The sequence below is a fragment of the Oreochromis aureus genome, linkage group 11 (genome assembly GCF_013358895.1).
Source record: "Oreochromis aureus strain Israel breed Guangdong linkage group 11, ZZ_aureus, whole genome shotgun sequence".
Classification (NCBI taxonomy): Eukaryota; Metazoa; Chordata; class Actinopteri; order Cichliformes; family Cichlidae; genus Oreochromis; species Oreochromis aureus.
In genome coordinates this window covers 29,115,630-29,141,072 of record NC_052952.1, presented here as the reverse complement: position 1 = coordinate 29,141,072, position 25,443 = coordinate 29,115,630, and the positions used below count along the sequence as shown (strand labels likewise).

General features: G+C 38.3%; 1 protein-coding gene across 1 annotated transcript in view; it reads right to left on the bottom strand.

Moving 5' to 3' along the window:
* Positions 1-584: 584 nt before the first annotated feature.
* The window catches only part of plekhf2 (pleckstrin homology domain containing, family F (with FYVE domain) member 2), a 37,555-nt gene continuing 12,696 nt past the window's right edge, over positions 585-25,443 (bottom strand). Inside the window, exon 2 of the mRNA XM_031745904.2 lies at positions 585-7,817. Coding sequence (XP_031601764.1) covers positions 7,066-7,806 — 741 coding nt within the window. The 5' untranslated portion in view covers positions 7,807-7,817 and the 3' untranslated portion in view covers positions 585-7,065. The remainder of the gene's footprint in view (positions 7,818-25,443) is intronic.

Genomic DNA, 25,443 nt, shown 5'->3' with positions numbered 1-25,443 from the left:
TTACATACATATTGATGTAATATTTCTACAATATCTAGTGAATAATCTATAAATATTTCATTTGACTACATTAAAGTATTATAGTGTAATTAAAATTTCATACCAACTTACTTAGTCTATAGTGTTTATATGTTGCTATAAGAGCTAATTAAAGGGGTTACACAATGAAGCTACTTTGGGTGCTAGTTTATACACAAGGTGTTGCCACGGTGGCTCCAGATGTTTGGTTTGGCATATTGTTTTTTTTAAGCCCTTCCTATTCGAGTCATAGAATATGAGATAAATGTGTCTTCAGCTCTTCTTTCTGACTTAATTTGGGCACTTTTACTCAGCCCTTTAGTCTCCAGGAGTGTATAGGGTGTTTGATTTCTCCGTGCAGCTTCTGATCTTAATCAGGAACTCAGTCAACCACAGTACACTTAGTTCGAGCTGTTTACGTTTCTTTGGTTTTCCTGTTTGTCATGACTGTGAAGACGAGCTTTTATTTCTTACTGCTGGGATTTTCATACCAACTTTTCTTTAATTACTACATAACTAAAAAAAAAAAAGACACACTCAACAGTAACACACTTTTAAAGATGAGGTCAACCTCAGTTGCATTTGTTAGTGCAAAAATCAGGTTTAATAATCATGAAATCTATTTTCACAAGATGACCCTCTTATTTTTTCCCAGAAAGAGGTCAAATAAAGACAACACAGGACAATATTTGAATTTTAACCAATACATCATTTATATAAGAGGTACTAAAGCAATTCTGAAAGAATTAGTATGAAGAAGATATGCTGGGTTACATTCTGATTTAAGCCCTTTTTAGAGAATTAAGATTACCCGCAAAACTAGGAAATAAAACAAACAATAAGATCAAACAGCAACAGAAAACATTTGTACAACAAAACCTAAATCACAAGAAGCAATGAGATCTCTTTCAGCTGTCCCAAGTCGGCTCCTAAGGAAAATGTGTGAAAAGCTCAGGATCTGCAGCTCTTCTCCGATTCACTTCAGGTGTGGGATATCCACACCTGAAGACATCATCACCCTCACCCAAGTGGTTCATACTGTGAGCGACATGAGCTGAATTTAGCAGCATTCAACCACCACGTGTTAGTTTACTGGCTGAATATAAAAATAATTGGCCCATATTTTCAAAATAAAAGCATTCACTTTTCTCCTTTTTATATCTTTATAGCCTTAGTATTTTACCTCTGGACTCAAAGACTGTCTTTCTGTTACATTTGGTGCTTAAGTCTGGACATATGTATACAGTGAGTCCACACTATCCTGATGGACCTGTACGTGTCAGACTCACAGCAAATTGTCCAAAAAAGCAGATTTTGAGCTTTAATTATCCCTGCAGTGTTGTTGCTGGCTCAGCTGTTCTTACAGCCACTGAAGGCTGAAATGTGTGCTGGGAAAAGGCGAGAAAAATCATGATAACGAATCAATTTTCTGCACAGCTTCCAGCTGCAAATCCACGCTACTAACAAGAACAAATACTAGATGTTAAATTTAGATTATTTACAGCCTCTGGTGACTTTTCCACTGCTTGGCCAGTTCATGACCTATAAACACAACATAAAGGTCACATGCTTGAGATAATTTTAGAGTTTTGAATACAAGCGCATCGCCAGAATGCAGCAGAGGAGTGATCAGCTTAAAAAAAAAAGTCACAAGTAACAAACATTATATTCACTCTTTCATTTGAAGGTTTAATTTTATTTCATTTATTTGTTATTAACGTGCCCTTCCTAGTTTCACTAATGGGCCATTTAAGAGAAAAAAATCCTCCAAAAATCAAAAACAATTACATGTGCGATTTCTTTACATGTGACATTTTCTTAATCAATGCTTGGAGAAGTAATCAGAACCCTCAATCTACAATCAACACAAACAGCGCCACGTGTCAGACATGTTGCTCACAGCGTGAACACACAAACAGCTGGACACTGTAATTTACAGTACAAAAGTTCTGGCCAGAAGGAAAAGTGGGGAAAAAAATAAAAGCCAGTTAAGTGTAACATTCTCAATCAGCCAAGATTTAGATGCTGTTTTTATGTTCATGGTTCAGTCTGCAGCAGGATCACACTGTACAGACAATCTTGTGGGGGGAGTAATTACTCATCAGGTTTTTGTACGTCTGCATCAGACTGTGTCATTTCTCTTGGTCAATATGTCTGGGAGGTTGGGAGGTGGAAAAAAATCTAATCTGGCTGGAGTTTGATTCAATTTTAGTCAAACTGTGGAATGAAATATTTAAATACAAATACAAAGACACACTGCAATCTTTAGTCTTTGTACTGTACACTAGAAGTTTTATTACCGAGAAATCAGAGTTGTGACCAGTTTAAGTGCATACCCCCCCCCCAAAAAAAACCCAAAACAGAGGAACTAGGTGTCTTTGAAACAGGCATTTAATATTTGCCGGCTGCTGTTGCCTTTCCTGAGGAGCAGGATCTCTTAAAACACACGTGGCTGCATGGTGGCCATCAAAACGTTCCCATCTGTTTTTTAACCGTATTGCAAAGCTACAGATGCTGATGACATGTGACAGTCAGGACGAAGAGGAGGGCTGAGCACAAGGAGACTTGAGACAGCGTCATTTCAGACACTGATGAGAACTGTACAACAAAAACATTACAACCCAAAGAACCCAAATCTGTACAAATGTACAAAAATCAACAGGCTTAAAACAACATGAGGATTCATTTGAAAATGTCCAGTCGCTGTGGATCTGACAGTATATGGTAACAACCTGGATCAGAGTCCATGTGCCGACTTTGTTGAGTGCAATCCACAGCAAACCTGAGGCCGGACTTTGTGCTTCTGGATTCGACTGTGACGTCATTGTCTCTCCGTGAGCACCACCGCCACAGTGAGTATAAAGGACAGCTGGTTAGTGATCATTAACATGGTCATTTCTCTTATCGCTATAACAATACCAGAAAGTTTAACCTGTAAGATCATAACAAGAAAATGATCCCTTTCTTCTTCCTGTTCTGCTGGTTTACTGAGATGCTTAATGCTGTACTGTTACCGTATAACTGTGTAGAAAGAAAGTCAAAATGAAGGAAATCGTCTGTAGACACAGAGGTGTTGCACATAAAGGTAAAGGTTCAGCTTTTGTTAGAAGCAACGCAAACTTGTTTTCCCATTCCCGTTTGATCTCAGATAAAAGCAAAATCACTTATGTGGCTTCTGTTTCTAGTCCTGACTGCAGTGCGCTCACGTACATCTTATCCCACGCCTTTAAATGTTTTAAACAAACACCTATGAGGAGCTTCATTCCAAAAAACCTGAAGCAGTTAGTGTGCTCTATTTAACAAGAAGAAAACTTCCAAAAAACAAGTTCACACTTTCACCCCGTCTGTGAAAATGAAGTTTCACGTGAGTGAGAGTCTGCTTGGATGGAGCTGGGTGTGACAGGCTGTCCCCGTAGGAGGTGTCTTGACTTTTTCAGTTGGCCGATCAAACAGATGCACTTTAGTGAAATCAATGCAGCAGTCTAGCTGACTTTATGGTGACCTTTACACTCTCTGTAGCTCATTTAAATCACAAACAAAAAAAGTCTCATCCATGCTGCTGACAGGTTAATGCAAAATGTTAAGATTACTCGTTCAGTCGAGTTGTCAATAGGTAAAATGGCTGGCATTCTATGCATTCCTGGCAGATGACATGACTGTCATGTACTGCATGTCTTCTATTTCTCACGTGACTGGAAAAAATTCCCGTCAATATTCCAGAGTTGCAAAATCTTTTCTTGAGAATATTGTGAACGCCCGTAAATGTGAAGCGTGATGCGTCAATCTGATAAAAATGTTGGATTTTCTGAGCCGACATGCAGTGACGCAGGGAAACAGGACAGACGAGAATCCTAACTCAGTCTTGGTTTAGATGGTACAAGTGCACTTTTACAAATAGTGACAATTCTGAGACCTCCAACAGCACAGAATGAGCCAGCAGAGTGAATATAGCAGAGATGCAGACTGACGAGTATCTGTATCTGAGTATCATTACTCAGATACATGAGTATCATTAATTTCTCGGTATTTATGACCCAAGGGTCATAAATACCGAGAAATTAATGATCCTGGGGAGTTCAGAGTCAACTTTGAGTGCTGTTTATTTGGAAAATGTCGGTCTGAGGAATGAAACTCTTCACAGGACTCACTGAGAACAGAAACTCGCACTGAAACTGATAACATGAACATCTGGTAAGCTAACTGAACCTGAGTTTTCTGCAGGCTGTAGAAGGTAGTCAATTCCCCAAAGGAGGTTTTTTTTTTTCAGTTCCTCGTTCAGTACCCAATCACATGACTTAATTCACACACTGTGTCACATGATCTACAAGCTGTGGTTTCCATGGAGAAGTGATGGTACTGAAAAAGGAAGCAAGTACACAAGGAAGGAAGGAAGGAAAGAAAGATGGACAGACTGTTATGGTAGCTTGTGTTGCCAGAGGGGCAGAGTTCAAAAGAGGTGTGTTTGTTTTATGACACAGTATTTCCCTCTGACCTAAAAGAGCAGCACAGTAAAGGGCAAGTGACAGGAAGACAACATGCCGATTTCCTGATGTTCATTCCAGAAAACCTGCTAAGCTGCTGAGCAGGGAGGAATTTCACAACCTATGGTGCACTCACAGTCGTGCAAAAAAAGGAAAACACACACCAGGCCCTAAAACTTCCTTATTACTGCATTTCATTTAATTTCATTCATTCAGTCATTCACTGGAGGCATTAGCTCAGTGTTAAACAATCGCATCGCAAACAGAATCCAAACTGCTGCTTGCTGCTACCTCTCTGTGAGGTATTACATTACATTAATTGGATCCGTTTGTATAACACAAAGATAAAAATAACCTACAGCTAACAAAACCCATCCAGGTGCAAAAAACTTCAATTCTTTGTCTTTACCCACTCTAGCAACTTCATGTTTTACCACTTTTTGTCTTTTGTCATAATGTGACATTAAAGTTATAGCAGAGACTTAACAGCCCCACAAGAATATTTTCCAACTTGCTTTAGCAATTTTATTTTTGCAGTCTGTTTGAAGGAACACCACCATCCATGACTGATTTGGTAGCAGATAACACCCTGACCTTATTTTAAGTTCAGTCCCAAAGGCCTTCTAATCTCATGTTACTCAAGACGCTATTTTAGCCATTTTGGCATTGTGTTGGACTTTGAGGTCATTACTCTGTTTGAGTTCTTGTTTCATTGGATTCTAGCACCACTGTCCTGTACTCCATCTGCCAACTGGAGTCCTGATTCTACTCTGAAGATCTGCTGCAACCCCTAGAACTACTGTGGCTAGAAGCTGTAAAGCTTTTTGTGTCTCAAATTCTGAGCTCAGCTGCAGAGCAGAACAAGGCCTACCAGCTGAAGAGGATGAAAGACTCATTGGAGATGAAGCTGATTGTAATACTCAATTACTTATGTATCACAGCGTACTTGCTGATTAAAATATTTCCAAAAGAGCCCTTTATGAAGGGTATTGTTTAGCATGGATGGACAATAGAGCCAAAATGGAATTCAAATATGTGAGATTCACAGGAGGGGTCAGTGCAACAGCTTTTTGGGAACACATTAACATATCAGCCCAGCACTGCAAAGTAATATGTGCTTTATTCAAACAATATTCAGAATCAGAGTATATTTGGCTGGCTAGTTATTTATTTCTGAAGGTAAACTTTAGATTGTTTGATCAGCAATGGGGTGTTTGATAGAAGTCTAACTAGATTTCCCAGCCATGGTCAGCTACGAAAAATGTTCACAAGGTCTAAAGCAACCTCTCAACTAGATTTCAATCAGCCACAGTCCACACAAGCCATCTGTTGAAAGTTGAAAGGGGTGTGTGTGTGTGTGTGTGTGTGTGTGTGTGTGTGTGTGAATGTTGATCACCAATACTTTCCATTCATCCTCTGGTTTTTAACACAATGGAAACAAGGCAATTAGGTTCCTCTAGTGAAAAATTGCCCACTAGCAGCTAAATGGAAAAAGCCGGCGCCTGCCTTTACAAGATTGGATGGCTGGTTTAAGAGACTTTCAAGTGTTTCTAGGAACAAATTGAACCGTTCCCATCTGATCCCTGGTATATAATCGCCCTGGTCTTCACACAAAACCAAACAACAACTCCACCCTCTATAATGTGTTTCAGAGTCAACCTATCATGAAGTCGCTGTTTTTTGCAGTCTTGTTTTATTATCTAATAACCTTTCTGCTTGCTGAAGGCTAAGCTGAGTTTTCTACAAGGCACTATGTGAGGGTATAGGAGAAGGCAGAGTAAGTAAGGGGGCAGCCTCTAAGAAAACTCATACGTGGTTGTTAAAAGACAAACACTCACTCACCGTGAGACAAGCTTTAGTTGATTTGTCAAAAGCAGCTATAGTAGATCTATTAGAAAAAGCTCTGGGTTTAGTACAATATATATTTATAAAAGGGAAATTTTTCATTTTGCTGGAGTCCAATTTACAAAAATAGTGCAGAATTCTGTTATAATAATGTCCTGTTTGGTGAAATCCCTGAAAGAAAACCAAAGACAGAGGCTACAGCCCAAACATTTGCTTTTCCCTGCAGAAATTACAAGCAGTTACCTTGTTTAGGTCCATGGAGAGAGAGTAAGGACAAAAAAAGAAAAAGACAAAAAGAAAGAGAAGAAATTAACTTAAGCTGAGTATAGAGCAGAGGGCAAGTCTCTCATTAGCACCTTTGTTTTCTGTAGTGACTAACTGAAGCTAATTAAGATGGAAGGGAGAAGGGCTGTGATGAACAGTCAAGACTTTATCTCAAAGTGCTGCTGGTCACCCAGGCAGTTTCTCAAGTGACTGATTAATCACTGTGTTCAGGAAAGTATTTATCCCTGCTGGATTCAGAGAAAGGGGTAAAACATTTTGGTTTGTAGATGAGACCAGAACTCCGAAGTGAATTAATTAATTAATCCAGAAAAGGTGGAATTCCTCTCTCGGTGGATCATGATTCAATCACAAGGATGGAAAACAAAAAAATTTAATCAGCAGAGTACTTCCTTCACGGCACAGAGATGGACAGACCGTTGGGAGGATCAGACCTTCCTCAGTCACTGCTGTCATCATCGTCATCATCGTCCGAGAGGTTGTTGCTGTGGAACTTTGACCCCGGCCGAGTGATGGAGTCTGAGCGCGCCTGGAGGTTTACGGACGTCAGCTGCTCGTAGCAGTGCTCGCAGACGCGAACCGGTTTGGACGACTGGCTAGGAAGGAGGTACTTCTTCTCTGAGCACGGCCCACAGACCACAAATCCACATTTCCTGCAGTGGTGGCGGCGGCTGACTGGCGTGAACTTCACCTTCTTGCAGCGCATGCACACAGAGGCCTCTGAGTCGGGCACCCATACGGCCGCGTGCTCTCCTGTAGGGGACTTGCCACTTTTCTGCAGCAAGTCTCCGACACATTTCCCTATGTGGTTCATCCATTCGGACTTCTCGGTGGCAGTAGCAGCATACACAGCGAAAGACTTGGTGGGCGTCTTGATGAGCCAGCCATTGCGCAGGTCGCCTTCATCTGGTACTGTGTCGATGGTGACGCTCTCCAGAGGGATGATGTGCTGCTTATTGTACTTCTTCTTCTGAATGACGATGTTACCATAAACCAGGATGTCGTTGAAGAGGAAGAACTGCCGTGCCTTTGGCTTCTTGCGGCACAGTTTGGTGAGAACACCCTCACCAATCAGCACACGGCCTGGGATGGCCAGCGGCTGACCTGCAGCGCCGAAGCAGCTCTCAACCACCGCAATCCGCTTGGAGTTGGCCTCGCTGTTCGCAAGCCGGTCCACCATCTTCACCTCACCTGGAGGAAGACACAAACAGAAGAAAGTTCAGAACAAATATTGGGGATTTTTTTGTTTTGTTTTTTAATCGAGCAACAGTCAAATAAGCAATTTTGAAAGTTTGTAGTTTGAGAACAAATGAATGACCAGCGAGCCTTGACTAATTACATTTTTATCAACATCTTATTAAAATATAGCAGACTTGCAACAAAAGTAATATTTTCAAGACTTATTTTTAATGCCCATATGAGTCACTGCAGAGCAGATAAAGCCAGACAGAGAACACTCTACCAACAGTGACCCTGACATTTTTATGACAGAACTGCACTCTCTCTTCTTCACCATCAACTATTTGGTTGTCTCTCATTTTACATGCTTTTTTTAAAAATATTTAACTAAATTGTGCCAAGTCCATTACTGTGAGCAGTACCTTACGTAGTTCCTTTAGAGTAACTTCACATACGTCACAGTAATTCATTCATCACATGATTTCACAATTCTGATTTTCCCACTTCCCACATATCAGTTTAACATTTTGAAAAAAACAAAACAAAAAAGGAGAGTCACTAGAGTTCTTCCCGTGTTTAACTTTCACTTTGTTATGCCATAAACTAATTATACTGATTCTGTTTACTGACAGCATAATGCTGTAAATACAGACAGCAGTAGAAACCATTAAAACAATCTCTCTCACACTGTTCTTAAGTTATACTGGCATAACTGTGTTTGTAGTAGCGCACTTCCCGCCAGTGTCTGTATTTCTTTCTAATGAAGAGCCACAGTGCAATGAATCACTGTTCCACTTTTCCTTGTAACTTCACTGATCTCATCTGTCACGTGTTGGCTTAGTGCCACATGATCTGATACACTTAAGCTGTGTGTGCTTAAGACTGGCGTCTATATTGTGAAATGTGACTTCGAGTAGCAATGCGATAATCACATTGGCTGAAAAACGTATAATCTTTAGCACAAGTTAGATTTAATTGGCAGTGACATTTGCCAAATACAAAAATCATGTAAAATCCAATTTTCCATACTGCCAGACTCCCATGACTTCATCTCGTACAGCAAGAGATAACACCTCATTCATTAACAAATCAAACAGATTGATCAGTCACACTTCATCTGTCAGCAATAAATACTAAATATCCAATTTATTTGTCACGACTTCTGGTGATTGTGGCATAAAAAATAATTAGCCACTAGGCGTAGCAAACAACCCACTGGACATTAACACTACAAAAACAAATAAATAAATGAAAGAAAGAAAAGCTTGTAAATCCCCAAATACAAACTGAATAACACTGAATAACTGAATGTGCAGGAAATGTCTTCACATAAAACATTTATGTTTTATGTGAAGACATTTCTAAATGTAATATTCTGTACATTTAGCCTACAGAATATTATCCCACAATCAAAATGTAGGTAAAAACGAGCCATCTCTCCCGCAGGGTGACACATAAATAGTTTACCAGAGGTGCACCTTTTTTGCCTCCTCTTAACTCTGCAGTCAGTTAATGCTAGCACATTGCATGTGTCCCCAAAACTATTGACGGTTATTCACGTGGGGTGGAGAAAGTGTGATACCAGAAGGTTATCCACAGGAAACTACTCAGACAGTAATATTGCTGAAATTTCTGTAACAGATGCCAAGCATCTGTTTTGTCTTGGTATCTGAATTTTAGTGAAAAATGACACGACTCTGTATAGTAACATATGACGGGGGTAAAAAAATAGGCAAAGAAAAATAGCTGAAAAGTTAATATTTCTTCTACGATGGATTGCAAGCACTCCACGTGTCAGATAAATTCCTGAACATGAACCAGCATTTTTGAACACTCTTTTATCTCATTTTTATTTTTTCTTGTGTGTCCTTTGTAAGTAAAGGTTACAGTCTGAATGGATCCGTTCCTCAAGCTTTCAAGAGAGAATTCAATCGAGACTCAATACCAAACATCAGCAGGTCTCTCTTCTCTGATGTTACCCAGATAACAGCATAGTGCAGCTTATGGGTCTCCCTTTGGCTTTTCTGAAAGTGCAGTGAAAGAGGTCAAAGGTCACTGGTGATAGAAACAAAAGGATACTGGCACTCTCTCGGCGAGCCCTAGGGGTTGAGTGCAGAGTCGATCTTATCTCAAAAAAGATAAGATGAAGTACACACTATAGTACAGACATGAAGCCATGCACAAGCAGCATGGATACTGTGAAACCAGAGAGATAAACTTCTGAAGTCTTATTTACTGAGACGAAGCCTGCTGAGGTTCATTCATCTTAAGATCTTGACTTGTGGATGCTGTTTCCTTTTTAATCAATCCCAATGCTGTGAACACCCATACTTGTATATTTTGTTCTGTTTTTTCCTGGTGCTTTCCAATCGGCCTTATTAAACCTGACTAAAAAATGTAAAGAAAATTATTTGCTCCAACCCTCTGGTTATTCTTACCATTTTTTTTTTTTATAATGTTTTGTTTTTAAAATGGAGAAATTAGCAAGTTTCTCAGAGACTAAAGGTTCAGTGATGAAATGGTCAGTAATATTACATTAACATTCATACAAAACAAAAGTAAAAAAAAAAAAAAAAAAATCACCACTTTTTAAAAATTATTTTGGGCCTTTCTGGTTTTATTGGGTAGATATAGCGAAGACTGACAGGAAAGCGGAAGAAGAGAGAGGGACAGGAGAAGACATGCGGCAAAGGGGCTGCGGGTCGGACAGGAACCCGCTCTCAGCCATGTGGCATATGGTCGCCTGCTCATCCCAATGAGCTAAACTGGCGCCCAACTTCACCACATTTGAGGGTCTAAAACCAACATGTCTTAAAATATTCCTGAAATTTGATCATTTTTAAACACAGGCAAAGCTACACAATGTCCCTTCTAAACTTCCCAAACTTCATTATTTGAAAGTTTCTGTAACTCTGTAACAAATAAGCTCCTAGCCACTTGTTTGTTGGTAAGTGGGTGGACTGTGCTTGAACAAACTGCATAACTAAACTAACTGTAACATATAGAAAACAAAGTTTAGGTGTGACTGCACTCTTGATTTCAGACTTTTAAAAAAAGAAAAAAAATACAAACAACCAAACAAAACCACAGTACAAGAAACGATGCTAATTAGCCAGCAGATGCCAGTGCAGCTTGGGCCGGGCTCCCTAGTGATCTGCACACTAATAACCCTGAGTGAGGGAGTGAACTGCGACAGAAAAGCCCCGTAGAGGACAGAGGGGTTGCTGAAACGTCAACCCTGTTAGCGAGGGCTCATTGCCCACTGCCGAGGCAACCCGGCGACCAACTCCCATCAGCAGATAGTTGAAGGCACGAAGAGCAAAAGGGTCTGGTGAGAGATAGCGGCATAAATACAGGCTGCAGGCTCCCAACCCAGTAATCAAAGTGAGACAGAGTGGGATGAAACAGACTGAAAAATGCACAGAAAATGCTACAAGAAGAAAGAGCTTTCTTTGCTCTGCAGTAATAAATGACAGCTTTCATGAGCAAAGACAGAAACACAGCTGGGAGCAAACAAAAGAACTCTGAGGGCATAATCAGTCATGACGGTTTAATGGTATGGTCAATATAATGATTTAATATGATGAGACATTTCAGTTTCAGTTATTTTTCATTTAAGTGAAATTTTATCATCTTGGAAACAGGTCAAGATTCTTCTAATGATTTTTCTCTTTTCTTTATCTTCAGCTCAAAATGCTATCATTTGTAAATGCTTCAATTTAAAAATAATGAAAACAAATATAATTATCTTTTTAAAAAGTGGTTAAAGTACAGCAAAACAGTTATGTCTGATCTCTGTGGGATTTAAAACAAATAAAATAAATGATGAATTACAGCAAAAAAAAAACCTTGTCATTTGTTTCAGGAATACAATTAACAGATGAGTGCTTCTGCTGGCAGACACATTCTTTAATGTAGCTTAAGAAAGCAGACTTTAATATGCCAAAGCAAATAAAAAAAATAATAATCTGGAAACAGAAATGCCTTGGTGTAAATGTAATAGGGCTGGGCCATATTATACCATTCATGGTAATACTGGTACAATGTTAGGCAATGATACGAAAATAAAACATCGCGATAGAATATGGGTAAAACGCACATGTGCTGTACCTTTGTTTTCATACACACATGGTAGAAAGAGCATGGCGGTGACGGAGAATGAAAAGGGCAAAAGCAGATTGTTGAATGAAACAGATGAACCAGGATTGGTTTGTAAAAATGGTGCAACTTCAGTGATGTGGAACTGGTTCGGCTTGTGTCCATGTTTTAGTAAGACTTTGGTGAGCTATGAAGCCGCAGCACTTGATGGATTGTCGGAGCATTACCGCTACCATAGTCAGGAGCCTCGTAGAGTAACACGTAATTGCCTTAAACATAATATTAACGTATTGTGTGTGTATAAGGACCCCAAATTTTTAGTATTTGACCCATTTATTTGGCATACTGCAGTTTCATGTTGCAAAGTACCTCTTTTTAACTTTTGTGGATATTATACATGGTTATGGTCAGGATAGGACAGCCCATTTCCACTGGAAATGGTTAAACTGTCAGCAGGGAATTTGCATTTGCACTGTTACATTTTTATATAGCTTTAATACACATTAAAAAAAAAAACAGCTGCCTGTTTAAGTGAAAATAAATTTTTGCACTAATAAAGTTGTGGAGTTGTAAAGTATTTTGTCTCACATCAATTATATCGTCAGTTATATCGTTAGCGCAAATTTTCAAATATATATCGTGATAAATATTTTTTGGGCATATTGCCCTACCCTAAAATGTAATCAATTTAATCTTTTAATTTAATCACTCAAAATATGTTTTATTGATGAAAGTAAAGTAACAGTTTAATTGATTAAGTAGTTTTTGGTGAAAGTGTATTTAAATCAATAAAAAACAAATGTGACTGAGATTATTAGTGAAGGATAAAAAGTAAATGCACTCTGTTACATTCATTTGCCACTGTGGCTCGTAAAAGAAATAAACGTCACAGCCAGAGCCAATTATCCATCTCTGTTATGTTGGTATTTAGTGTCAGTTTCCCTTAGGGATAGATTGGGTTCGTCAGCCAGCTGGAGATTGGCGAACTGAACTCTTTGTGCTAGCGCTGCCCTCTGTGGAGCTCAACTTTACCAGATGCTGATTCTCATTTGTGAAAATGAATACATCAATCATCCATCTGTGCTCCCCTGGACAGAGAGAGGTAGACGAAACTGAGCCAGGTTGGAGCAAATTATTTAGTGCATCAACCACCCTGACACCAGATTACAGCTGCCTGACCAAGGTGTGAATACTGCCAAGGTTACAGGTTTGAATATCCCTAGAGACCCTTGCAGCAGTGCACCCACAGAAAATTTGTTTTATGAGTTTGCATTTCCTATGTAAATTGCTTCTAATTATAGGGAAAACAGACGAAAGTTCAGAGGTGGTAATTTCAGCTCAGTTAGTTGTGATGTATATAAATGCAGTTGCCGATTTCCAGAAGGCTCTGAAGCTTACCAAGTTTTTTTCCTCTAACCAACTCAGCATCTTTGTTATCTTTAATTTCCATTTATATCAGATATCAGATATTGTTCCCTCTTAACTCCACACCTGGGTAATAAAATAGTAACAGTTGGCAATGATGTTGAAATAAAGGGGTAGTAACCACACTGTATGATGCAATTTGCATGTAAATTAGAGCAATAACCCAGTTATAGTTTGTAACAATCTTGATTTTTATCTGAAATTAATATAATATGGCAATTAGGGTTAAGAATGCGAAAACAAATGTAACAATACGTATGATGAAAAAATGACTTTGGTCTTACTTAATTAAATGTTATTTAAAGTGCATTAATTGGTTATTACTTCTCTAGAGCCCACATTACACCAGTATTTCCATGTTATTACCAAGCTGTAATAAAAGTAACTTTTCCCTAAAACCCAGAGGTTTTTGGCAAATTGTTTAATCATTTGCCCGCATGGTCTTTCACTAGTTTTACCTAAAGATAATATATTTTATTTACTCCAAACTAGTGCAAATCACATACCATCTCAACTTTTTGTAAACAGGGCTGTTCATGGGTAGTTTTGGTTTCTTAGCTGGAGTCTGGTGTTTTGAATGTCAATGACGACTGGCTGTGCTACCTAGGGTTACGGGAACAGCAGTGGCTTTAGATAAGCCCAATGATTAATTCATTAGAGCCGCTGACCTCTCTCTCAGTTTACAAGAAGTGTTCATTTATTGCCAGCACACAAAAACATTAAACCTCCATGAAAAAGCAATAAATAAATAAATAAATATTAAAAATAAAAATAATTAAAAAGTAGGGCACTTTGTTCTCTTTAACAAGTGGGAAAAAAAAAGACAACAGTAAGGCACAGATTATGGTTGGTCACAGCTATTATCCTTTATGAGAGATGCAAGATGTTTTAACCCCAACAATACCCTGAAAAGGAAAAAAACAAAACAAAAAACCCCACCTTACCTTACATTTTTAGTCCCATCTTATTGTGTTGAATACAAAACACCTTGCCCGTTTTCCATCTAAAATTCACTAATTCTATGCTTTATATGGTGACATCTGTGTGTGTTCTCAAACTGTGATAAGCAGAGTTAAAATAAGTTGAATAAATATGATTCTTGCAGAAAAAATACACAAAGAAGACACTGCTGTTGATGCTGTGCTTAGGGATATTTCACGAAGATTCATCTCCAATCCTTCATTACTCTAACAGTTACTAAAAGTTTTAGGATATGTGGTGTGAACTGTTTTGCTTTCTAAAGTGGGTCATCTAATAAAAAATTTACAAACAAATAAGCAAAAAAAGGTTTTACTTTAAAGTTGCAAAGGTGATGCCAGTGTAAAACAATCTCACACTTCATTATAAATAACCACCTATGTTAAGTGTTTCTACTGCAGGTGAACCTTTTCGTTAGAGTTGTTATTACATGGCACTTGTTAACTTTGAACTTCAGAATTAAATTCAACTTTCATTTAATATTTTCAAGTGGTGTAAAATGGCCTTGAAAAGTCTTGAGATTTTCTTGAGTATAGCATGTATTCTCAAAATTACATAGATAATAGCATGAATATCCCAACTCGGGGGAATTGCCAGAGGTAATTAGAAGAGAAACTGACTTTTCTGTAATTTGGTTGTGGTTTGGAAATAAGATGTTTGAGATACTTGTGAAACAAGACTTCACTGGAATATGCGAAAAGATGACGTGGGGTGATTCAAGACTTTAGTATGACCTGCAATTAAACCACCAGTGGACACCGCACTGGGAAGTCTGAGAAGAAAGAGAAGCAGTGACGGCAATGAGTCAGACGCTAAAGGGAGAGAGTGAAGATGGTGAAAGCAGGGCAGGGCAGGGCAGAGAGAAGGAGCCATTCTGTAGACTGTACACAGCAAATGCGGACACAAGGGCACCCATTTATCCAGAGGAGAGAATGTGAGGGTGGAGGCCATCAATGATGAGGCAGTGTCTTTGTTCTTGCCTTTTCCATTCTACATCTCTTTAAGCTGCTGCTCTTATTACAAATGATAAAGCATTAAAACATACTCTTTAGAACTGATCAGTACAAAGGTGTGATCATTTTAAAAGCAGCAAATGTGATCTAAAAGCATATGGTACAGCCAGTGTTGTGACGCTGAATGTAAATGGAAGATTTATATCAACATTACATTTAGTAAGACAGAAACTAACATTTCCCAACTCAGTTTTCTCCTTTGCAAAGCTTAAATTCTGTCCATGTATACAAGAGTTCAACAGATCTGACATGTTGGACCTCATATCACCTGTAGGAAAACCACACAAATTTAGCTGCATTAATTTAATTATGCATGATGATAAACTTCATCCAAAGTGAGACAAAAACCAAATCATTCCCAGTTTAAATAGATCTGAGGTAGGGCTGTGGGATATGACAAAATATATGGATGATATGAAAACATCTATCGTTTCAAATTATACGCTATCGTTTGCTTCGTGGTGTTGCAAAATACACTGTTTAGGCAATATTTTTTCATCGGGGCACAGAGAATACCAGCATAGCCAGTGGAAATGAGGCAGGCACAGGTAGCTCCAAATAAAAGGACCAGTCAAAACAAATCGAGGACCTTATTCCTAAACGAGGGGGTACCTCTATAGCACGGACATTGTTTGGTTATGAAAAGTCTGACACAGACCAGAAAACTGTACTACGCAAATTCTGCTGCAAACGAGTCCCCACCACATACTCAAACACGACAAACCTCTTCTACCACTTATGCAAGAATCAGGGGAAAGAGTATGGACAGAGTTTACGAATGAGAAGAGCTGTCAGGTGCTCAAAATAAAGCTTAGACTCAAACAGGCTATTCCCAGCAGCACGCCATGTAAATACTCGCACAGAAAATGGTGGCCGTTACAACTTCTATCTCATATTTTGGGTGTCCAAATTAATAGGCTGCATCCTCCTGAGGCCGCATTTGTAGGCCAATTACATCACAGCGACGTGACGAAGGCTGTCCAAATTCGTAGACGCCTCCAAATTAGAGATGGACCGATCCGATATTACGTATCGGTATCGGTCCGATACTGACGTAAATTACTGGATCGGATATCGGTGAGAAATTAAAAATGTAATCCGATACATTAAATATAAAAAAAACACCTCACAAAACTTGCGACACGGTGTAACTCGGCTCATAACCGTAGCACGCCCGAGCAGTGTGCTCACGTGATAGAGCCTTGCTACCAAACCAGCATTTCATCTCCGAGGAAGTTATCCCAGAGAGAAGTAAAGCAAGTGTGTAAGTTCATCTCTGAGTGTTTGTAAAGCGTTCCCATGTTAAGCTTAACAACCGATATATGGAGCGACTGCCTCTCTCTCTCTCTCCCTCACCTTCCTGCAGCTACTTCAATCGTGAAACTGCTTAACGATCAGCTGATCGGCTTTTCTGTCGTGAGTCCGTCTCTCTTCTTTGTTTTTGGCCCACTTTGCACCAGAAAGAGAAACCAGCGGCGAACAACAGCAGCACCTTTAACCTTGATAAGCTGTTGTTAGAATTTATTTAATATTACTTTCTACACCAGGATCCTTTTCTCACGTAGCTGACTGCTGGTAACTGTGCAGGGGCGGATCTAGCAAAGTTTAGCCAGGGGGCCGATAGGGCATTAACAGGAAAAGGGGCACAAAGACATACTTTTCTTTCTTATTCTCATTTAAAATGTCTAGCTTTTAATAAATAATTATCTGAATCTTACACCCAAAGTTTTAATCTGATGTAAAATGTATAGAAGTCCATTACTGTATATAGTAACTGTTAAGTCTAATATACCCTAGTAAGCTATAGTACTTTTTCCTTTGGGAAGATACCATCTGTGCAGTCTGCAATTCTGTTGAAGAAAGATGTTGAATCTATTTAATTATTCTTGAAAAATAATTTAATTCTGTGCATTTTTTCACCCTGCATCAAATTAAAGTTGATTACATCGATTAAGCATCATGACGTGGAGGGTGGGGGTGGTTCCCCTTTTTTTTGCTGGGAGTTTGCAACCCTATTAGTTAGGTTGCTTAATATTTCTGCTAAGTACTCTTTAAAATACCAGAATATGGAGGCTGGAGTAGGTTTAAGTTTATTAGATTGATCAGTGTTGCTGAACTATAAAATATTTTGGGTGCAGTGTATTTTTTACATACAGGTATAACAGAATAGCTTTAGTGTTATTGTTTATTTAAACTTGAGTATGAACTTATACAAAATGCAGCAAGATATTAAAAAAACAGTTTTATTGATTAAAAAACACACTATATCGGATTCATATCGGTATCGGCAGATATCCAAATTTATGATATCGGTATCGGTATCGGACATAAAAAAGTGGTATCGTGCCATCTCTACTCCAAATGCAGCTGACAAATGTGTCCTCCTTTTCCCTGAATGTGAAGTATGGGTCGGGTGTATCCTTCGTGGCCCACCATATGCTCCCACATTTTCGGAGATGTCTGTTACCCACCAGCTCGACAGCTAGCCGGGGCGATAACAGCGAACTCCGCGCACATCTTTTTTTTTTTTTGCGGTCTTTCACTACTCAGGTTAAAGATGATATATAAGTCACTTAGATAAATTAAAAATGTTATTGTTTGGCTTTTTTCAGTGTTTTATTTGTTTGTGAGTAAATCGGTTTGGCTGAGATTAAAGTTCTAGTTTTCACACAGCTGAATAAACTTCAAAGGGAAAACTGATTAAACAGAAGTGAGATGGTCGAGAATTTACGCCAGTGTCCTATTATATTTTATATAGCAAGGAGCAGACGGCCCGAGTTTATTAAACTCCACCGAGACAGCTGGTGATACAAAACTGAAGGCTAGACCGTCCAATTTCACAGCCGCTCACTTCCGGCCTGCCCCGCCTTCGGAGGACCCGGCCCACAAAAACCACGAAGGCCGGTTCCTCAGGAGGATGAAGCCTATCCAGTTTGGACACCCCCAATATATTGTTTCATGCATTGGTCAAAGCACTCAACGCCCAGCTGAAAACAGTTCACACAATATGAGTTGCCCGAGATTGACAGAATTTACAGAAAAAGCACTATTTTGTGATACACATTTCGTTGTAGGGATGACAAATGTCCTATATCGGGTTATGAGATTTTGGTCATATCGCACAGCCCTACTCTGAGGACAATAAGAAGCACTGACTGCCACTGTATCTCTAAATTGCTGCAGGGAATCTCTGTAGGGCCAACGTAACCTCAGAAAGTTGCTGATGTCTTATGCTTGTGTGTAGTGCATTATGTGTTAATTACCATGTGGTCGTGTCCCAGTGTTTCACATGCGGTGCGATCCAATAGAAACAAATAAAATGCTGGGACTTTTTTCCCATCTTTGGTCCCCCACTGATAACCACCTTTACAGAAATCTGGTTTAAATTATGATAGTGATAGTGTCAGTTTCTGGAATCTGAAAATTCATTTTACTACTTTTGTCTATTATGAAAAAAAGCACACAGAGGAGTTATTCTTCCACCGTAAGAGATCATTTTTTTTCTTGTAGTTCCTAATGAAATACTAAACACATGTATTGCATTCAGATAGACCCAGTCTGACTGAAACGTAACAGGACAGCTCCTTGACCACGGTCTCCTTCATAGACCCCTTATTTGCTTGTTCCTGACCTGAATGCAGCACCCTGCTGCTATGTGTCAACAACATCCTGTCATGTCATTACAAAGGATTACAGAACTGCCATGTGAGAATGAACACCAGATAAAGGGATTGGAGGCTAGTCTGTAGTAGAGGTGATGCTATGAAAACTGAAATACTATTTGTGTCTGTCAAGTAACCTGAAAACAACTTTTGGAACAGTATGATTCTACTGTGATTTTACACAACAAATGCCACATGACACTAGATATTTGCTGCTTCGATATAGAATGAACAAAAAAGTGCGTGGATCACAAACAGCATTGCCATTATTTAATATTTATTACAGTAATGTGGTGGTTAACAAATTTGTTTTACATTTGAAAGATCCCTGGTTTGATTCTGGGAGAAGACACAAACTTGACCTCAAGGGGTTACAAGCTTGTGTACTCCTAATGTTTGTCCCAAGCCGGGGTAAATAGGAGGGCTCAGTCAGGAAATGGATCTGGCATAAAATCTGTGTGATTAAAAAACATCTGGATCCACCCGCTGTGGTCCTTTGGGAAATAAGGGAGGAGCCGAAAGTACCTTCTTCACAGCATGACACACATAACTGGTAGACTTTGCTCGCTTAGTAAATCAACAGGCGTTCTTATCAATCTAGTATCAGGCTGACTTGCAGTGTTTTTAAAAAAAACAGAGTTATTGCTTTATGTCTTCCTGTAAGTTGACATAAATTATTTATTAATCATGAATTTGATGATATGCATGGCTACATTCCCCATCATTAACTGGAAAAGGATTCATACCTTCTCTACACACAGGCTTGAATCCGTTTCAGTTAGGGGATCTTAGGCTATAAGTAAGTTTGGGAAACTTCTGAGAAATATATCTAGACAGGATATCATTATCGAGATCATGTAGATACACAGTAAAATTCACTAGTTAACATCAGCACTAAAAATAATATCAATAAACCTGCAGATTATTATCTCTCTCTCTTTTTTTTTTTAATTTAGTCTAGTTGGTCAGAAAGTTTCTATGGATAGGGCTATAACTAACTGTACTTCACTTTAAATATAAAATCTTCAGAGCCACTCTTCACTCCCACAGAAGGTGAAATGTTTCTCTAAAGAATTATAGAATAAATATCAGTTAAACAACATTCACCAGTTTTTCTACTTGCTGTTTTTTTTTTCTTTCGTAAAAAGTTTTGAGTGTTCCTTGAGTCTTTAGCTCATTGAAATTAAAAATTTAAAGTACTTTTCTATTCTCTCAATAAATGTCTTTTTCTGAAACAATACACTCTATATAACAATATTCCATAATAAACCAAAGAAAGGACACTGTTTATTTCTAATGGGACAAAGAAAAAGTCCTGCGTCTTGTACCTCAGCATGTAAATTAGTCCATTTTAAATTAAAGACAGCAGAAAGCATGTCATCCTCACGCCTAATCCCGTTCTTTATCACATCAACTGTGTGAAAGAAACTCTTGGCCAGTATTTCCTCAAACTTACTGAGCTAACTAGACAACTAGGTCAGCCCTAACTCATCCTCCCAAGATTAATTACCACAGCTTTGCTTTTCAAAACACTTCCTATATATATTAACACACTGTGTATTTAAATATGATAAAGAGCTGTAATACATATTATTATCGTTAACTTAAAATAAGGATGGGAACATTCACTATCATGACCTCTATGCCAATGCTAATTACTCAAGCAAGCATCTACATTACCATAACGCATCCCACTGTGACAGTATCGATCTAACCTACCCCAATGACTGATGTTGTCACCATAGTAAACATAATTCTCACTTGGTGAATTACTGTTAAAAGAGCTATACTGCACCTTCAAGAAGAACTGCCTCATGTCATATCTAAGAGCAAATTCTCACACTTCATGCAAATGAAATTGACACAGGGCTTCCCCTTAAGACTACCCAAACCAGAGAAGACTAATATTTCCATCCTACTCTAGTTCACTCATTAGCGTGCAAGAACAGTGGAAACAGTTTACTAAGGTCAAGACAACTGCCTCCAGTCCTATAAACACTCTGTTCTTCAGAGGCCATGAAGTGGGGAAAAAAACTCACTCTTTTCTAAATGAGAGGGTTAAAATCAGACTAATAACAGGTCGGCTTCTCTGAGACATCAGTTTCTGCCAAACAGTCAACACTCTTTTACTCGTAAATGTCACGCTAATAATCACCATTTAATTTATACCGTTTTAATGGGCCCAAGAACATTACACAAACATTTACAGAAAAAAACTACAATAAAATTTCCCAGAGGCCAGGAGCAATTATCACTAACTACATAATGAAGCTTCATAGTCTTCATCATAGCCCCCAGAACTTAAAAAAAGTGAATCATCTAAACAGTCATTTCCACTTGTCCGACTCTGACTTTAGCTGTCTTCAAACATTGACCAGCAGAGTGATTAAATCCCTTCCCAAATGAAACCGTTTCCCTTTTAGGGTCACTGAGATCAGCAGATATTTAACTTCCAGGAGCCACAAGGAAACTTTCAAAGTAAAAGTTAAAACTAGATATCTTTTACCACAGATTATAAAACTATGGTGTCACCATTTCAATATCATTAAGCTGTTTATGGCTTTATTACTGTGCAGTAACCTCTTGGGAAATATCCTAAATTACATTCACACATTCCTTTAAAGAATCTTATTTTTATTTACAAAAAAAGCAAATCCCAAAGCAAGCCCTTTACTAAAATTTAAATAACATTCATTTTAATAAACTCATCATTTCACCTCTATTGAAAATCACACATTTAAAAACAAATCAACATGTGCTTCAATATTTCTTTTGTTTGTTACACAAGCAACTTGGGGATTTTCTAAATTCACTGGGGTCTTTATTATTTATTATGTTCAACTGCTTGTTAATGCAAATGTCTAACCACTTAATAATATGACAGCAACTCAAAGCATGAAGACAGTCCAAACAGCAAGCTGAAATTTAAACCCAGCTTCAGAATGGTGAGCGGCAGTTCTCGCTGAAAACACCCTGTGTATGTCAGAGGTCAGAGGAAAACAGTCAGGTTGCTCTGAACTGAAAGCAGGGCAACAGTAACTTCAATAGCCGCTTGCTGCGAGGCATGCAGAAGAGCATCTCTGAATACACAACACATTATTATACCTTAACACAGTATTCTTGTTGACCACAGCGTCCAAAGTGTACCCTTCTTCTATTGCTGCTTCCAGCAGGATAACATTCTCAGACCGATTTTTATAACATGACATTAACTTCACTGTCCTCAAATAGCCTCCACAGTCACCAGATCTCAATCCAGTAGAGCACTTTTGCAATGTGTTGGAACGGGAGATGTGCAGCTGAAAAACTACTGTTTGATGCTATCATATCAATGTGACCAAAATCTCTGAGGTATGTTTATGTAACCTTGTTGAAACTTTGCAATGAAGATTTCAGGTAGTTTTGATAGCAAAAGGGTGTCTATCCCAGTACTACAAGCAATAATAATAATAATAATAATAATAACAATAATAATAATAATAATAATGATGATGATAATGTTATTTTCTGTCAAACTATATTTTATGTAAGTGACATTGGTGTCTTTGAAAGAATACCACATGAAGATATAAAAAAAGTACAAAAATCTAACACAGAAAATACTGGAAAAAAATCCTTAAAAAATAATTAATATAAAAAAAATCCAAGTTTAGCTGTCAAAGTCATTTAAGACCATCAATATAATACGAATATATTAGACATAATTATCAGTCTTGTTGAGTACTGAAAGACTGAACACTGCAGATGTTTGAGTTAGACAAAAGGGGAAAATAAACAGAAAAAAATATATAATTGTATCAACTATTGACTAGATTTCACAATGGGTGCATCCCTATTAAGCTTGTTGACAGGGAATTACAAACATCGGAATTGGGCCACTTCAGTGAGTTTCAGTCTGGGATGCCAAAGTAAATACTCGCTGGACATCTTATCACTATAAAAACTTTACTCCAGCGCAAGCATGGGGAGGTTCAGTGTGTAACAGAGTGGTAGTATCACTGTTTTGTTTTGCTGAGATCTTTGCTTTGCCTGGGAAAGCCTCAACACGGGAAGGAAATCGTTTCATCGCACCTCCCTTCTGTCATTACAGTCAGCAGCTTTGCAAGTTTAATCTGTCACCCATACAGGTTCAAACAGATTTAATGCACAACCAGGCAATCTAGCAAGCTGGTGAGTCAAATACATGCTGAAACGTGCTGCGGATTCCCAAGAAGATCGACTGGCTGAAATCTATCAAAAGTCTAGCACTCATAAAACTTCACATTGATTGTTTGTGTTCTTTCTTGCACTTGCGTCTTCAGAACATAAAACCAGTGCTGGTTTCATAATTTTAGAATCACATACACATCACTTGAAATACACAGTAGGCATAGAATGCAAAGGAAGAGAGGGCCAAAAAGGCACCTAAAAGTTATCCCTGCCCATGTTTGCTTTAGATTTTGCACAAGACTTAAGTCCTCCACGCCCATATACTGTGGAACATAGTCATCCTAGTCATCTAATTTATACAGGTTATGCATAAAGACATTTTGTGAATATTTAAGTGGTTAGGTATTTGGTTTCCTGTTTTGTAACTGTGTTATGACATTTTTATAACTTGTGGGATTGGGCTTTGTGTTTTCCAACAGACATTTCTGATACTGCATTGCACATTATGCATATAAAACCAGTTAAAAATAACTATAAAGAAGTTTTAAAAGGATAAAGAACCAGGTACATGATATAATCCAATATCATTTAACCCACCGTACATCCAAGTCTATCTACAAATTACATATTAAAGTAAACTAAGTTATTCTTTGTCATATGTGAACAAAGTGAACAATTATGTTTTGCTCTCTGGCTAATTTAAGTGCTTAATAAAACTGCACACTTTTAATGTTTTTCCTGTAACTTACTGAATGTAAAAAGGCCAGCACAGCTCAACTGTTAGAGCTGTGCGACATAATTAGTATTATCATGGGTTGGTAGCACTACAATAATTTAGTGCAACATTACATGCACAATGCAAAAATTTCACATGTCTATTTATTTTCATAGACACACTTTTGTATTTACACACTGTTTCTTCTTTTGTGGTTTTTTCGGGGGGGGATTCTTGAAAGAAGCAGAACTTGAACTTGGCTTGCTTAGTGCATTTGTATACTGGTATAAAACACTCTCAGTGACATAGTTTGAATACAGGTTTCTAGTGTTAATGTGTTAAAAATGATACTGGCAGAACAGAGCTTCTCAGGAATGTGCTTTCAGCACAACAGCCCTCCATCTGTTCATCTCATTCTGTGGAACTCATATGTGCAGCACATCAACCTTTGAGCTTTTCCAGTGTAAATAAACCCAACAGGTAACAGCAAGTTGTGACCCAAGTGTTGGCTTGGCTGTACAGTTTCCATTTCTTTATCGTTAATTCAGGGTGCTTCTGTATGCACCATGAAAATAATTTGTTATATGTCCCCCAAATCTCTGAGGCCCATTCACTCCCACTCTATCCAGATAGCAGAGAAAACAACTGGAGGCTGCCAATTCAGTCCTAAGGGTAAAGTAAAACTGGAAAGAAGCTACTAGAACAGTCCTGGATATTATAATATAAACTTTTACAAATATCTGTGTTTTGTAATGGCTACAATTAAGAACAGTACTGTTCTTTTTTAATACAATAGTATTTATCTGTTACTTAACAGCAAGTAATTGTTTTATTTTTTAGTATCTACTGTGTACAACTGAACAACTATGCAAAACGTGCCAGTGCCGTTCGAATCACAAGTCTTATCACTACATCTACCTCTGATTTTAGTACCCTGAAAGTGAAACTAAACTAAACCCTGTCACTAACTGTTCATGTTTGCAATATTGTAAATGGCTTTTCTATTCTGAGCACTCGAAGCGCTTTATACAACTAATTCATTCACTCAATCACACCCATTTACACAGATACTTTTTCTAAGCTGTTAAGTGCTAACTATCTAACATTCATACACATTCACACTCCGATGGAGTGTACGAGGGAGTATCTTGGGGTTAGTAACATGGGGTTAGTATCTTGCATGCAGACTGGAGCAGACTGGGATCGAGTAGCTGACCTGCTCTACCACCTGAGCTGCAGCTACCCCTCTTGTCCATATCCAACTAACTTCTCTGTGCTAAAGTGAGGACAAGCAAAATTAATTTTTCATTTCATCTATTATTAAACTCAATTGGCTTCTCTGAAAATGTAAAAGAACCCACCCACCATTTTAATCACACTCTAGATCTTGTTCTGACATATGGAATGGAAACTGAACATTTAACAGTATTTCCTGAAAACCTATTTTTTTCTGATCATGTCCTAATAACATCTAAATTTACAATAATAGATTACACTGCAGTGGGGAATAGATTCCATCACAGTAGATGTATTTATGAAAGTGCTATACCAATGTTTAGGGAAATAATTCATCCACTGTTATCTTCTTTTATGCCTTG